Source organism: Hypanus sabinus, chromosome 23, assembly GCF_030144855.1.
Source record: "Hypanus sabinus isolate sHypSab1 chromosome 23, sHypSab1.hap1, whole genome shotgun sequence".
Classification (NCBI taxonomy): domain Eukaryota; kingdom Metazoa; phylum Chordata; class Chondrichthyes; order Myliobatiformes; family Dasyatidae; genus Hypanus; species Hypanus sabinus.
This window is the reverse complement of record NC_082728.1, coordinates 27,553,153-27,569,772: the sequence shown is the minus strand read 5'-3', so window position 1 is coordinate 27,569,772 and position 16,620 is coordinate 27,553,153. Positions and strand designations below refer to the sequence as shown.

At 42.0% G+C, this 16,620-nt stretch overlaps 1 protein-coding gene across 2 annotated transcripts in view; it reads right to left on the bottom strand.

The window, feature by feature from the left end:
* Window positions 1–7,250: 7,250 nt before the first annotated feature.
* engase (endo-beta-N-acetylglucosaminidase) overlaps window positions 7,251–16,620 on the bottom strand; it is a 72,607-nt gene continuing 63,237 nt past the window's right edge. For both annotated transcript variants that reach the window (XM_059948609.1, XM_059948610.1), the window contains exon 14: window positions 7,251–14,841. In XM_059948609.1, the coding sequence (XP_059804592.1) occupies window positions 14,446–14,841 (396 nt within the window). In that variant the 3' untranslated portion in view covers window positions 7,251–14,445. The remainder of the gene's footprint in view (window positions 14,842–16,620) is intronic.

Here is a 16,620-nt window from a genome sequence, read left to right as displayed (position 1 = left end):
CGTGTGGCAGGAGGTGCTGCTGTTGGCTGGGGCCTACCCTGGAACTTCAGTATCACCGACCTTCGGCATCAATTAGGTGCAGGTCTGCGGGAGTGGACAGCCCAAACCCTTCTGCAGTCACCCACGTCTTGCCAGAGCCACAAGATTCCAGCCAATCTTCACCAGTAGCAAACACAAGGCCAAATGCAGAGCTGCCAAGAACGTGAAACCCACCACTGATTGAACTCAGAGATAGCTCAAAATCCCGAAAGGGAAATTAAAAACAAATTCTCATCCTCGATCCAATCTAAAATTTATCAAAGCTGGATAACATGAGTAACCTTTTAAAAAATGAGAATAGTGCAAGCTATACTCTTAATCCATACAAGTATAATATACATTTTATCATTATCTATGTATTTACAGCAGTTACATATGTGATACTACAAGTCTGCAGGAGTTTTATACTACACGTGGAATTATGGTGTACTAAAGGGCACACTGCTCTTTAGACTTCAGATCTTAAGAGACTCTTGCAAAGATTTTCACTCAAATGCTTGGCCTAGCACCAAGTATAGTTGGAACTTTCTTTAGTAACTACTAACTCTTGTGTTATCCCTTGTCAACTATTTTTTTAAAAACAAGTCCCTATGGACTAGAGTGAATGCTGCTTTAAGCAGGGTGCTGCAGAACATAGATCCTGGGGAAAATGCTGCTGGCATCAGAGGTGTATAACCATATAACAATTACAGCATGGGAACAGGCCATCTCAGCCCTTCTAGCACGTGCCAACCGCTTACTCTCACCTAGTCCCACTGGCCCGCACTCAGCCCATAACACTCCATTCCTCTCCTGTCCATATACCTAACAAATTTTAATTTAAATGACAATACCAAACCTGCCTCTACCACTTCTACTGGAAGCATGTCCCACACAGCTACCACTCTCTGAGTAAAGAAATTCCCCCTCATGTTACCCTTAAACTTTTGCCCCCTAACTCTCAACTCATGACCTCTTGTTTGAATCTCCACTACTCTCAATGGAAAAAGCCTATCCACATCAACTCTATCTATCCCCCTCATAATTTTAAATACCTCTATCAAGTCCCCCTTCAACCTTCTACGCTCCAAAGAGTAAAGATCTAACTCGTTCAACTTGCATGGGAGATCATTTATCATTAAACATATATGAAACATAAAAGATTATTAAGGGATTGAACATGCTGGAGGCAGGAAGCATGTTCCCGCTGATGGGTGAGTCCAGAACTAGAGGCCACATTTTAAGAATAAGGGGTAGGCCATTTAAAACAGAGATGCGGAAAAACTTTTTCATCTAGAGAGTGGTGGATATGTGGAATGCTCTGCCCCAGAAGGCAGTGGAGGCCAGGTCTCTGGATGCATTCAAGAGAGAGTTAGATAGAGCTCTTATAGATAGCGGGGTCAAGGGATATGGGGAGAGGGCAGGAACAGGGTACTGATTGTGTATGATCAGCCATGATCACAGTGAATGGTGGTGCTGGCTAAAAGGGCCAAATGGCCTACTCCTGCACCTACTGTTTATTGTCTATTAAGACATAGTGGCTAGCGCTTCGCTTCACAGCTCCAGCAATCTCCAGTCTGGGTTCAATCCCTGCCACTGCCGGTAAGTCTGTACACTTTCCCATGACTGTGTGGGTTTCCTCCTGCTGCTCTGGTTTCCTCCCATATTCCACAGACACAGTATGGTTAGGGTAAGTGAGTTGCGGCATGCCACGTTAATGCCAGATGAGATGTGACTCTTCTGGGCTGCCCAACACAACCCTCGCCGATGTGATCTGATGCAATTGATACACTTCACTGTATGTTTCATATACATCTGACAAATAAAGTTAATCTTTAATATCCTCTTCCTTTTTGCATGTTACATAGGTTAAAGTGGAAAAATTTCAAAGCAATTGAAAATTAATTGTTTTCTTTCCTATGTTCTAGTAAATAAGGAATTAGAAAATCCAAAACTTATTCTACAAATCAATTTATTGTACTCTTTTTCTATAAATTCCAACCCTGTTTATAGAAGAAGGGTGCAAGTATTGTACCTAGTCTACAACAATATCACAGGCTCTGCCTATGATATTGGATTGTGCAGCAATACCATACCAGCAAGCTTATGGCGCAAAGCACCTTTGCAAGTCTTGCATGATTTCTATCCATCATTACTTGGTTTACTTTCTTATTAACAAGACCCCAAGATAATTTGTTGCTTTCCTACTACCAGCAGCAAGGATGTTTTCTGAATGTACAGGGCATTATAAAAGGGGAGTGTGAGCAGCCAGAAGGCATGGTCTATACTGATAATAACAACATAGGCAGAAGAGATGGTGTCCTGCACAGAGAGTTCAGTGAGTTAAATAACTTCAAACTTCAAATTAAATTCCTTATCAAAGTATGTATACGCAACCATATACACCTTGAGATTCTATATTGACCATAACCATAGGGTCATAAGACCGAGGAGCAGAATTAGGCCATTCAATCCATCAAGGCTGTCCGCTATTCCATCATGGCTGATTTATTATCCCTCACAGCCTCATTCTTCTGCCTTCTCCCCATAACTTTGATGCCTTGATTAATCAAGCATCTACTAACCACAGATTCATCGGTCTTCGGCTAAAGAAAATTTTCTTCATCTCTGTTCTAGTTCTGGTCCTAGACTCCCCCACTATAGGAAGCATCATCTCCACATCCACTCTATCCAAACCTTTCAATATTCAAAAGATTTCAATAAGATACCCCCCCTCATTCTTCTAAACTCCAATAAGGACAGGCTCAGAGCCATCAAAAGCTCCTGATATGTTAACCCTTTCATTTCTGAGACCATTCTCATGATTCTCTCCAATGCCAGCACATCCTTTCTTAGATAAGGGGCCCAAAACTGCTCACAATACGCCGTGTAGCTTGTAAAATATCTTATAAAACCCACCCAAATGGATTCTACATTCTCTGATCCTGTCTCAACAGAGCCAACCCACCCCATCTGCTACCTGCCTGTCCTTTCAATACAATGTGTTTCCTTGGATGTTAAACTCCCAACCATGATCTTTCTTCAGCCGTAACTCAGAGATGCCCATGGCATCATACTTGCCAATCTCTAACAGTGCTACTAGATCATCTACCTTATTCCGGACACTGCGTATATTCAAATATAATGCTTTCTGTCCTGTATTCATCACCCTTTTTGATTTTAGCTCCCGGTTACACTTTAACTCATTCCACTGACTGCAATTTTGTCCCATCCTGTCCTTCCATCTTGCCTGTCCCTCCTCAGTCACATGACATCCACTTAGATACCAACTACCCCATCCTTAACCTCATTGCTCTGTTTCCCCTCCATCTTCCAATCTACTTTCAACCCTCCCCAACAGCTCAAGCAAATCTGCCCACAAGGATATTGGTCTCCCTCGGGTTCAGGTGTAACCCATCCTTTTTGTACAGGTCATACCTTTTCTCAGTGGAGATCCCACTGATCCACAAATTTGAAACCCTAGCCCCTGCACCAATTCTTCAGCCACACATTCATCTGCCAAATCGTCCTATTCTTACCCTCACTTGTGTGTGGCACAGGCAGTAATCCAGAGATTACTACCCTGGAGGTCCTGCTTTTCAACCTTCTACCTAACTCCTTATTTTCTCTCTTCAGGACCTCCTACTTTTTCCTACCTATGTACCACACCGTCTGACTGTTCACCCTGACCCTTAAGAATGCCATGGACCCGATCCAAGATATCCCTGACCCGCATTTTCTTGCGGGCATTTACAGGAAAATAAAGGAACACAATAGAATTTATGAAAAACTTTAAATAACTAAGACTGCCAAACAACCAATGTGCAAAAGACATGTTACACAATTGTGTGTGTAAAAAGTGAAAAAGTGGACCTCTAGAGTTATGATCTCCCTGTGCCACATGCTAGGGAGACCAGAGATAGGAAGATAGCAATTGGAAGCACAAGAGACTACAGGTACTGGACTCTGGAACAAAAAAAACTGCTGGAGGAACTCCGCAGCTCAGGCAACATCTATGGAGGAAGGTCAACCATTTCAGGTAAAGGCCTTTCATCTGAAGCTGCTCCAGCAATTTGTTTTTGCCACAGTTAAAATAGTGCAAGATGGAGGGCTTCATATACCTGGATATTGGAATCTCTTCCCAAGGGTATACAAGAAGAACAATTTGCACCCAAACTGGAGGGGCACTGATAAACTTGCAGGGAAGCTTGCTAGTGCGGCTGGGGAGGGTTAATACTGGTGTGACAGGGAGATGGGAATTAGCCTACTAGGAGATCAGGAGGTGAAGTGATTGAGAAGGCAGAAGTCAAATTGAGTGGTGTCTCAGGAACTACAGGCAAGGGCAGGACATTGAAGACTAGTGATGGTCTGAAATGTATTTATTGCAGTGCGAGGAGAATCGGGGGAAAGCAGGTGGGTTTGGGGCTGGGATTCATACATGGAACCAATACAGAAACTTGGTTGAAGGAAGCACTGAACTCTCAGCTGAATATTCCTGGGTACAGATATCTCAAATATGAATGAGAGAAGTATCAAAGAGGAGTGGGGGTTGCACCACTGATTCGGGAAAATGTTACATCTGCACAAAATGAGGACATCCTGGACAAGGCCAGATGGTAGAACTCAGGAACTGGAAAGATGCAACACTTTGAAATTATTCTACAGACTTACCAACAGCCATCTGGAACTCGAGGAAAAGACTAGCAAGCAGATCATGGAAAGATCTAAAAACAAGGAGATTTTAAGTGCCCCAATCATCCCCTACTTCCACAGACCACAAGATTCATTGCGAATTCAACATTTGATTCATCAAACTATTATCCTGGTTGCCCTTTTACAGAAAGGATATGGAGACTTTGAAGTAAGTGCAGAAGAAGAAGTTACCTAATTAGAGGGAATGTGCTATAAGGAGAAGTTGGAAAAACTTGGGATGCTGAGAGAAGATTTGATAAAAATTTATAAGATTCTGAGAGGCATAGATAGGATAGCTGGCATCTTTACCCCCTCCCCCCAAGAGTTTAAATAAGTTTTAACTTGAAATTTAGTTTGAAACATCTAATACTAAAGAGCATGCATTTAAGGTGAAAAAGGGGTAAATTCATAGGAGATGTGTGGGGTAGGTTTATTTTATTTTACACAGAGCATGGTGGGCGCCTGGAATGGGTTACAGGGAAAATGCTGGAAACAATAAGAGATTAGCACTTGAGAGGATTTTGGACAGCCATGTGCACATATGACTATTACGGGGACATAGACCATGAGCATGCAGAAGGGATTAGTTGAATTTGGCATCCTGGTCAAATTGGACATCATAGGCTTGTTCAATCCTGTCCTATGTTACATTGACTGGGACTCCCTTTGTGGCAGGGACTTAGGCGAGAAGAGGTAGAATGTGCTAGCTGGTAAATGCCAGGAATATGCAGTCAATGAAAGTAGTTGAAACAGATATGAAAATAATATTTGAAAGACCTGAACAGGTTGGAATTGAGGGATATAGACGATGTGCTGGCAAAATTGATTAGTTTACCAGGGGTTCCCAACCCCTTGCCTAATGATATCGGTCCATGGTGTAAGAAAAGTTCTGAACCCCTGGCTGACATCATGGTCGGGACATACATGGCCAGTGGACAGACCGGTTCCTGTTCTACATTCTATAGTTACCATAGATCAGAGATTCTTAATCAGGGATCTATGAATGCCTTGCTTAATGGCATTGGTCCATAGCATAAAAAAGGTTGGGAACCCCTGTTACAGATGACCCCAGGGAGTTTGGAGGGCATGGGTAACATAAGTCAGGTTAACATAAGGCAGTTAACAGATGGAAATGCAGGTTAAATGAACAGAGAAAGGAAGCAATATGTAATATCACAAAATCCAGTGAAGCACTGAAGCTAAAGAGCCTGTTTCTGTCTGAAGTCATTGTTTAATTCTTTGAATTGAACAGATGAAAACACCAGTCTTTTCGGCATCATACCACATGTAGATATACTTGTTTCTGCAACAGAAGTTACATAACTTCATGTTTGTATATGTGCAGCTGTAAATCTCAGGCAATCAGCAGTTATACGACTTCATTATTGCTGCAATTCGCCTACCGACACAAACGACAGACGAAGCAACAGCCTCTGCTCTACATACCGTCCTTACACATCTAGAGGAGGAGGATGCTAATGTGAGAATGCTGTTCTTGGACTACAGTTCAGCATTCAACACCATAGTTCTATCCAGGCCTGACAAGAAGCTCAGAGACCTCGGCCTTGACCATGCCTAAGTAGCTGGATCCTGGACTTCATGTCAGATCGCTGACAGGTGGTAAGAGTGGGCTCCCTTACCTCCATCCCTCTGACTCTCAATACAGAGCCCCTCAGGGCTGTGTACTCCATCCCCTCCTTTACTTCCTGTATACCCATGTTGTGTCGCCACCCATAGCTCTAATATAATTAAATTTGCCAACAACACTACATTGATTGGCCTAATCTCAAACTATAATGAGGTGGTCTGCAGGGAATAAGTCATCTCTCTGACACAGTGGTGTCAAGAAAATAACCTCTCCCTCAATGTCGCAAAACAAAGATGCCATTAGTGGATTACAGGAGGAACGGAGAAGATATCAATAGATCTGGGGTTGAAAGGGTAAACAGCTTTAAATTCCTCGGCATCCACATCACCAAGGACCTCACATGGTCTGTACACACCAGCTGTGTGGTGAAAAAGTTTGGTATGAGCCCCCAAATCCCAAGAACTTTCTACAAGGGCACAATTGAAAGCATCCCAACTGGCTGCATCACTGCCTGGATAGGAACTGTACCTCCCTTAATCTCAGGACTCTGCAGAAAGTGGTGCGGACAGTCCAGTGCATCTGTAGTTGTGAACTTCCCATGATTCAGGACATTTAAAGGACAGGTGTGTAAAAAAAAAGGCCCATAGGATTATTAAGGACCCAAGTCACCCCAACTCACAATCTATTCCAACTGCTACCATCCAGGAAACATTACTACAGCATAAAAGCCAGGACCAACAGGCTCCGGGACAGCTTCTTCCACCAGGGCATCAGACTGATTAACTCACGCTGATGTGAGTGTGTTCTATAGTACATTGACTGTTCTATTTATTATAAATTACTACGATTGCACATTTAGACAGAGACTTAACATTAAGATTTTTACTCCTCGTGTATGTGAAGGATGTTAAGAAATAAAGTCAATTCAATTCTGCAAAGATGCCCAATCTAATCCAATTACCAGTCATCATTTATTTCAAATAAAAACACATTTCATTCAACAAACTGTGTATTTGGTGGGCAAAATGAATGTACAGTGCATTATTTTATGACTAATCTGATTGTTGTTTAATCATTTGTCAGGATTCTGGTATTTGAAGAGAAAAGAAAAAAGCTTTTACAAAAAAAATTTTGTATGGAAACTGATTTTAGACAACTGAATGTGTCAAAACACAGTTAATACAAGCTCGTTGCAGAATGAAATTCAAAACCCTCCAAAATTAAAACAGCTTTCCTCTGTCGAGTGCCCTTGCCTTCCTGACCTCACCACAACTGCAGACGAGTAGTTCTGCCAAACAAGGGTAAATCAATGCTGCAATTAGGGAGCAATCCAGGAGAGGGAGCTGTTTCACAGATGGATGGACTAGCACTGCATCTGCCAGCCTCGGGAAAGGAAGTGCGGAACAGAGGAATAAATATTGTATTTTTAAAGTGATCTTTTTAATAGATTGCCACACCTGCTGCTTTATAAAACAGACATGTTACAGAATAAAATTGCCCACAGAAATACTACTTTAAGATGCAGAAATGTTAAGATTACACAATGTAGTGATGCCAAGGTAAAATTAGCTGCTCGTTATTAACCAGACTATGGAAACACTGAACTAGACTGCTGGCTTATAACACTGTTGTTGTCTGTAATTGTTCTGGTCAAGTCAGAAGGAAGGAGTATTGAATCCAGTGGAATTATGTGGTGTTTTTTCTGGAAGTTGGAGATAGTAATCACATTTATAAATAGCAGGAACAATGTTTTCATCTGACAATCACACTTCCCCTTTCACTTTCTCTTCCTATATGCATGGCCTCCTTGTTTGCACAGTCTAAAGAGATTTAAGCCTAATTCACTTTGCCCCCATTTTAGCCAGAGTTGGGTGTATTAACGTGCCGCAACCTTTAACTATCACAAAATAAAATTAATCCATTGCACAGACCAGCTGAACAAGAGGCGCTATCTCTGCCAGCTGCTTACACCAGGTTAACAAATGCCAGCCTATGGGAGTGCAACTTGATAGCTTGAAAGTTTGAAAGGAAAAAAGTTTTAACCATCATCTTCAGTTGGAGCAAAACTCAAGAGATCCAAAGCACACGTCTTTGGAATATGTTGAGACCACAGCAAGACTGATTCCAGGGATGGAAGATGAAAGAGACAGAAGCAGATCTGTTGGGACTTGCGTCTAAGTTCTGACCTGCTCTGCATGTATGGAAGATGGATGAACATGCAACCCTGATGTATTGCTGTCTGCAATATCTGCTCTAATGAAGCAAAAATTAACTCCTAAATATAGCACATGAAACTTGAAACATGAAAATATAGATCTTGAAACTTCAGCTGGGAAGAGTCTGTGCATTTAACTGAAAAGGAGAAAAACAGAGAAAATAAATATATAGCATTGGGATAATTATTCAGTGACAAAAATAACCAGGCAACATCCCAGAGAATTCAATTAGCAGCTGCCCTAACTGAAGTGGACATCAGTAAGAAAGGGTTAAGTGTGCATCAACTGGCAAGTTGCTAAACGGTATTAGCTTCAGTTAATCTACAAATTCAGTGGGATTTAAGTCTGGCTGGGATTTCTGTCCAGTCTCTGACCACCATTTCTATTTCGGACCCCATGAAGATGTCTTTCTCCATGTTCCACTTTATCCTGGAGCTGGAGAAGTGCTGAGACAAACCATCAAGAAAATGGCCAAAAAGTTATCGGAATGTGACCTCTGCGAAATTGGCTTTGTTTCTTCCCCAAGTAACCTGCTACTTCACACAGGCATAGAAACATGTTGACCAGGATAAAGGTAGCTGGTCTAACGCTACTGCTTATAAACTAATAGCTGGCTGGTGGTGTAGTGGCATCAGCACCACACTTCAAGGCGAATGGTCCCTGGTTCAAATCCAGTCGGCCCCTTTCCATCTGTGCTGGTTGAGAGTTAAGGAAATGGCAAAAAAAGGCTCAAGGTGCGAAAAGGAGCAATAACATATACTAACGATTTCTTGCAAATCAGGAAGTTTTCCTTCAGTCCTTTCTGGGAACTGTACCTCACACATTATTTGGTACTTCCTTCTGGTTCAATGCAAACCCTAAACAGGAAGCATAGCAACAGACAAATTGAATCAGCCCTCACTCTACATAGAAACATAGAAAATAGGTGCAGGAGTAGGCCATTCAGCCCTTTGAGCTTGCACCGCCATTCAGTATGATCATGGCTGATCATCCAACTCAAAACCCTGTACCTGCTTTCTCTCCATATCCCCTGATCCCTTTAGCCACAAGGGCCATATCTAACTTCCTCTTAAATATAGCCAATGAACCGGCCTCAACTGTTTCCTGTGGCAGAGAGTTCCACAGATTCACCACTCTATGTGTGAAGAAGTTTTTCCTCATCTCGGTCCTAAACGGCTTCCCCTTTATCCTTAAACTGTGACCCCTCGTTCTGGATTTCCCCAACATCGGAAACAATCTTCCTGCATCCAGCCTGTCCAATCCCTTTAGAATTTTATATGTTTCAATAAGATCCCCCCATCAATCTTCCAAATTCCAGTGAGTATAAGCCTAGTTGATCCAGTCTTTCTTCATATGAAAGTCCTGCCATCCCAGGAATCAATCTGGTGAACCTTCTTTGTACTCCTTCTATGGCAAGAATGTCTTTCCTCAGATTAGGGGACCAAAACTGCACACAATACTCTAGGTGCGATCTCACCAAGGCCTTGTACAACTGCAGTAGAACCTCCCTGCTCCTGTACTCAAATCCTTTTGCTATGAATGCCAACATACCATTTGCCTTTTTCACCGCCTGCTGTACCTGCATGTCCACCTTCAATGACTGGTGTACAATGACACCCAGGTCTCGTTGCACCTCCCCTTTTCCTGATCGGCCACCGTTCAGATAATAATCTGTTTTTCTGTTCTTGCAACCAAAGTGGATAACCTCACATTTATCCACATTAAATTGCATCTGCCATGAATTTGCCCACTCACCTAACCTATCCAAGTCACCCTGCATCCTCTTAGCATCCTCCTCACAGCTAACACTGCCGCCCAGCTTTGTGTCATCCGCAAACTTGGAGATGCTGCATTTAATTCCCTCGTCTAAATCATTAATATATATTGTAAACAACTGGGGTCCCAGCACTGAGCCTTGCAGTACCCCACTAGTCACTGCTTGCCATTCTGAAAAGGTCCCGTTTACCCCCACTCTTTGCTTCCTGTCTGCCAACCAATTCTCTATCCACATCAATACCATACCCCCAATACTGTGTGCTTTAAGTTTGCACACTAATCTCCTGTGTGGGACCTTGTCAAAAATCTTTTGAAAATCTAAATATACCACATCCACTGGCTCTCCCCTATCCACTCTACTAGTTACATCTTCAAAAAATTCAATAAGATTCGTCAGACATGATTTTCCTTTCACAAATCCATGCTGACTTTGTCCGAAGATTTCACCTCTTTCCAAATGTGCTGTTATCACATCTTTGATAACTGACTCTAGCATTTTCCCCACCACCGATGTCAGGCTAACCGGTCTATAATTCCTGGTTTCTCTCTCCCTCCTTTTTCAAAAAGTGGGGTTACATTAGCCACCCTCCAATCCTCAGGAACTAATCCAGAATCTAAGGAGTTTTGAAAAATTATCACTAATGCATCCACTATTTCTTGGCTACTTCCTTAAGCACTCTGGGATGCAGACCATCTGGCCCTGGGGATTTATCTGCCTTTAATCCCTTCAATTTACTTAACACCACTTCCCTACTAACATGTATTTCCCTCAGTTCCTCCATCTCACTAGACCCTCGGTCCCTTACTATTTCCGGAAGATTGTTTATGTCCTCCTTAGTGAAGATAGAACCAAAGTAGTTATTCAGTTGGTCTGCCATGTCTTTGTTCCCTATGATCAATTCACCTGTTTCTGACTGTAAAGAACCTACATTTGTCTTAACCAATCTTTTTTCTTTTCACGTATCTATAAAAGCTTTTACAGTCAGTTTTTATGTTCCCTGCCAGCTTTCTCTCAATCTTTTTTCCCTTTCCTAATTAAGCCCTTTGTCCTCCTCTGCTGGTCTCTGAATTTCTCCCAGCTCTCAGGTGTGCTGCTTTTTTTTGCTAATTTATATGTTTCTTCTTTGGACTTGATACTATCCCTAATTTCCCTTGTCAGCCACGGATAGACTACCTTCCCTGGTTTATTCTTTTGCCAAATTGGGATGAACTATTATTGTAGTTCATCCATGCGATCTTTAAATGCTTGCCATTGCATGTCCACCATCAACCATTTATGTATCATTCGCCAGTCTATCTTAGCTAATTCATGTCTCATACCTTCAAAGTTACCCCTTTTTAAGCTCAGAACCTTTGTTTCTGAATTAACTATGTCACTCTCCATCTTAATGAAGAATTCCACCATATTATGGTCACTCTTACCCAAGGGGCCTCGCAGGACAAGATTGCTAACTGACCTATTCAAATCTTGATTGTCTAATCAACGGCTTTCTGCTGAGCTATTCAAATCTTGATTGACTTGATTGCACAGTTCAACTGCCAGAATCTCTCGAGTCAAAGCCTCAAATCTCCACTCCTTCACTGGCCCACTCACTCACTGGCCGCTTTCCACAGGCCGCTCCGCTTGAGGTAACCCTCTACTTATTTGTTTGAGCTTTTCAAACAGACTGTTAACTTCTTCCATGGATCTACTGTTCTCTTAGGGAGTAAGGTTCAACACTTCATTCCTCACACACTTTTTGGATGAGGCTCTTCTGCCACTCACTCCTCAGCTGGATTTGTTGATTGTGTTGCACAGAGCTGTCGTTTGAATTTTACCATTTGTCCCCCTACGACCACAATTCCATCATTTTACCCTGGGAGTCAGCAGGTAATCTGTGTGAGCCCAGCTGTCAGGAAATAACATGAAACAGTCTTCCTAATGCAGCCTTTCGGTCGGGAACAAGGATGTTATCCTTCCAAAGTTCAAAGTAAATTCATTATCAGAGTACATGCATGTCACCACATACAACCCTGAGAGATTAATTTTCCTGTGGGCATAGCCAGCAAGTCTATTGGACAGTAACCAAAAACAGGATTGGTGAAAGAGCAGAGCATAGAAGATGACAAATTGCACAAATATAAACAGATAGAAACAAATAATGAGAGCATGGAACAACAAGATAAACAGTCCTTAAAGTGAGATCATTGGTTGTGGGAACACCAGAAGCAGAATGAGTGCAGCTATCCACTTTTGTTGAAAAGCCTGATGGTTGAGGTGTAGTAACTGTTCTTGGACTTGATGGTGTGAGTCTTGAGGCACCTGTACCTTCTACCTGATGGCAGCAAGTGTAAAAAGAGCATGGCCAGGGCGGTGAGGATCTTTGATGATGGATGCTGCTTTTGTATGGCAATGTTTCATGTAGCTTTGTTTAGAGGGCTTTACCCGTGACATACTGGGACAAATATATTGCCTTTCATAGGATTTTCCACTCAAAAGTATTGGTGTTCCCATTTGTTGTTGTTCAGTCCTTAGGTCAAGTCCAACTCTTCATGATCTCATGGACCATAGGGTCCATAGGGTTTTCACGGCAAGATACAGGCTGGGTTTGAACTCAGGACTATCTGCCTTGAGGTCCAGTGTTGATTCCACTACACCACCAGCCCTGGTGTTCCCATACCAGGCCATAATGCCAATCGTCAATACACTTTCCACCAGACAGCTATAGAAGTTTTTCAAGGTTATTGATTACATGTCTCAGGGCAGGCAGGTGGATAGGTTCTGAGGTGGTGCACCCCTTCAAAAGATTCTGTGTGGCTCTGATGCATAGATCCTGCTCTCAGTACCATCCCAAATGCTCTTCTGCTTTGATCATGGATTCAAAGCCAGTAGACTTGACTAAAGTTTCAAAAAGGAGGCTTTGAGCATATTCACAATTTTTTTTCATTACAGAGCTCAGGAAAGAGTATATTGAGAGCCTAATGTCAAGCTTGTGAATAGTGAAGCCTGCCCAATCCAACAGAGACCATTGAGAGTATCTAGTGGCTGTCTGGGAGAGAACCCTGCCATAGGTCACTTATCCATCCAGTAAACTTAGAGAATTTTGGATAGACGAGTCATATGTAGTCAGCCAACATCTGACCCCTTAGGACAAGTCCTATGAAATAGCATGGAAGGCTGGCAAGTCAGAGGAATGCATCCACAAGCTGTTTTTCACTCCCAAAAGATAATGGAGAATTGAGTGTGGACTGGCTTCCACATTGCAGAGACTTCAGCCAAGGGTCTAAAATTTCAGAAACACAAATGAAAGTCATTGACTGCTCGCAACTTCTCGCATTCTACATTCAAAAAGATCTGACTACTGAGGAACTGAATTTAAGTAATACCACAATTTTTGTCCTTAGGAAAGCAACTGCATGTTAAAGGAAATGTGTTTCCATGGCATCAATCCTTGCTAATTGATTGTTTTCAATGGATTAAATGGGAGTGGCCACAAAGAGGAAGCTGCTGCCAAGAAAATCTTTTCAGTCACTGCTTGGTGGAACTGCCTTTACTGAAAGAATCCAGCAACTCAGAAATCTCAGTCAGTGAGCTTTGAAACTTGTAGAATTTATAGACCCAAAAACCTCTCTCTTGTGATCTCAAATAATATTTCTGCTGGAAATGTGACTTGAGGTGTTTCTCTACAATGTAAAGAGCACAATTATATGATTGCAATTTGAAAGACCCAAGGAAGTGCAGCATTATTTTTATAATCAACACCATAACAAACTGAGGTACACTCTGCTTCAGGAACTGATGCTTGCAAATGTTGCCCACAGAGATGTAACAAAAAGACTAAATCTCATACTTAATAAGTTAACAGTAACATTCAAGAAATTCTGAAGATACTTTGTTCAACTCATTCTTTCTCAGGAAAGAATTCTTAATTTTAATAGAAAGAGTATTCAGAAACACAAAAGAGCCAGGAGCAAGAAACATCTGTCCCAATGCACATGATAAACTTCAAACTTTCTGTTTGTGTGTAACAATTGCATGGAAGTGACACAGTTGTTTTATTAGTCACAATCGTCAATAAAGGCTGACAGGCTGCTGAAAAGCCCCAGATGCAAATACAAAGCAACACAAGCTTTGGTGTTTCAACCACCAAAAGACAGATGCTACACACCGCTTTTTCAGTGTGGATGGTTGTAGTTCAGTGTTAACTTTCCCCAAGCTGATTGATTCACCAAAAAGCCTGCCCGACTCACTGGCTGGATTAGAAACTCTACCTGACAGGCCTTACCCATTGGAGCATTATGAACTTGCAGGCCCACCACACGGTAAGAGTTTGCACATGTCCGGCCAACATAAATCATTTTAGACTTAGCAACCTTTTTGTCTTGATATTGGCTTATTCCTTGACAATATATCTTGAAGTAACTTGCTGTGTTTGGAGGGTAAGTCCACTGCAGTGTGACACTCAGAGACAGTTGGTCTTCAGTTTCAGGTACCTTTCTCCATAAAATATCGACAATGCTGAGCTTCTCAACAGGAACGTGTTCCACACTTAATTCGGCAGCATCCAGAATCTTTAAAAAAGCACATAATTTAATCACACACCTTGAATTACTCGATATATATTCTGCACAGAAGATATAAAAGTACATTTATTATCTAAGTACATATGTCACCACATACAACACTGAAATTCATTTTCTTGATGGTCATCACAGTAAATACAAGAAATACAAGAGAATCAACGAACCACCACACCAACAAGATGGACAACAACCAATGTGCAAAACACCACAAACTGAGCAAATACGAAGAGAGACAATAATAAAAGTAATAACAATCAATAAATATATATATATATATATATATATATATAAATAAATAAGCAAGCAAGCAAGAATGATCAAGAACATGGGATGATGTGTCCTTGAAAGTGAGTCCATAGGTTGGGGGAACAGTTCAGTGATGGGACAAGTGAAGTTGAGTAAAGTTATCCCTTCTGGTTCAGGAGTCTGATGGTTGAAGGGTAATAATTGTTCCTGAACCTAGTGGTGCAGATCCGGAAGCTTCTGTACCTTCTTTCTTATGGCAGCAGCAAGAAGAGAGCATGGCCTGGATGGTGGGGGTCTTTGATGATGGATGCTGCTTTCCTGTGACAGCATTCCTTGTAGATGTGCTCAATGTGGGGAGGGCTTTACCCAAGATGGACTCGTCTAGATGCACTACTTTTTCTAGGATTTTCCATTCAAGGACATGGTGTTGCCATTCCAGGCCTTGATCAACCAGTCAATATACTTCCCACTGCGCATCTATAGAAGTTGGTCAAAGTTTTATATGTCATGCCAAGTCTTCACAGACTTCAAAAGTAAGTAGAAGCTCTGTTCTGCTTTTTTTGTAATGGCACTTACATGCTGGACTCAGGATAGATCCTCTGAAATGATAACACTGAGAAGTTTAAAGTTGCTGACCCTCTCCACCTCTGATTCCCCAATGAGGACAGGCTCATGAAGCTCCAGTTTCCTCCTCCTGAAGTTAGTAATCACCTCCTTGGTCTTACTGGCATTGAGTGAGATGTTGCTGCTCAGATTTTCAAACTCCCTCCTATACGTCACCACCTCTGATTCAGTCAATGACAGTGGTGTCGTCAGCAAATTTAAATATGATACTGGAGCTGTGCTTAACCTCACAATCAAAAGAATAAAGCGAGTTGGGCAGGGGGCAAAGTACACATCTTTGTGGTGCACCTGTGCTGATGGTGATTGTGGAGGAAATGTTGCTGCCAATCTAAACTGACTAGGGTCTACAAGTGGGAAATCAAGGATTCACTTCCCCAAGGGGGTATTGAGGCCTAGGACTTGAAGCTTATTGATTAGTTTCGAAGGGACTGCAGCACTGAATGCCAAGTTGTAGTCAATGAAGAGTATCCCAATGTATGCATCTTCAGTGTCCAGATGATCTAGGATTAAGTGAACAGCCAATGAAATTGCATCAGCTGTTGACCTGTTGTGACAGTAGGCGAATTAAAGAGGATCCAAGTCATTTCTCAGGCAGGAGTTGTTATGTTTCATCACCAACCTCTCAAAGCACTTCATCACAGTGGATATAAGTACTACTAGATGATAGTATATGAGGCAGATTACCTTCTTAGGCAGCTGTATAATTGAAGCCTCCTTGAAGCAGGTGGGTATACCAGACTGTTGAAGTGAGAGTTTAAATATGTCAGTGAACACTCCAGCCATTTGATCAGCACAGGTCTTTAATACTTGGCCAGATACCCCACCTGGGCTGGTTGCCTTCTGTGAGTTTTCCCTCCTGAAGGATGCTCTCATGTCAGCCTCAGAGACTGAAATCAT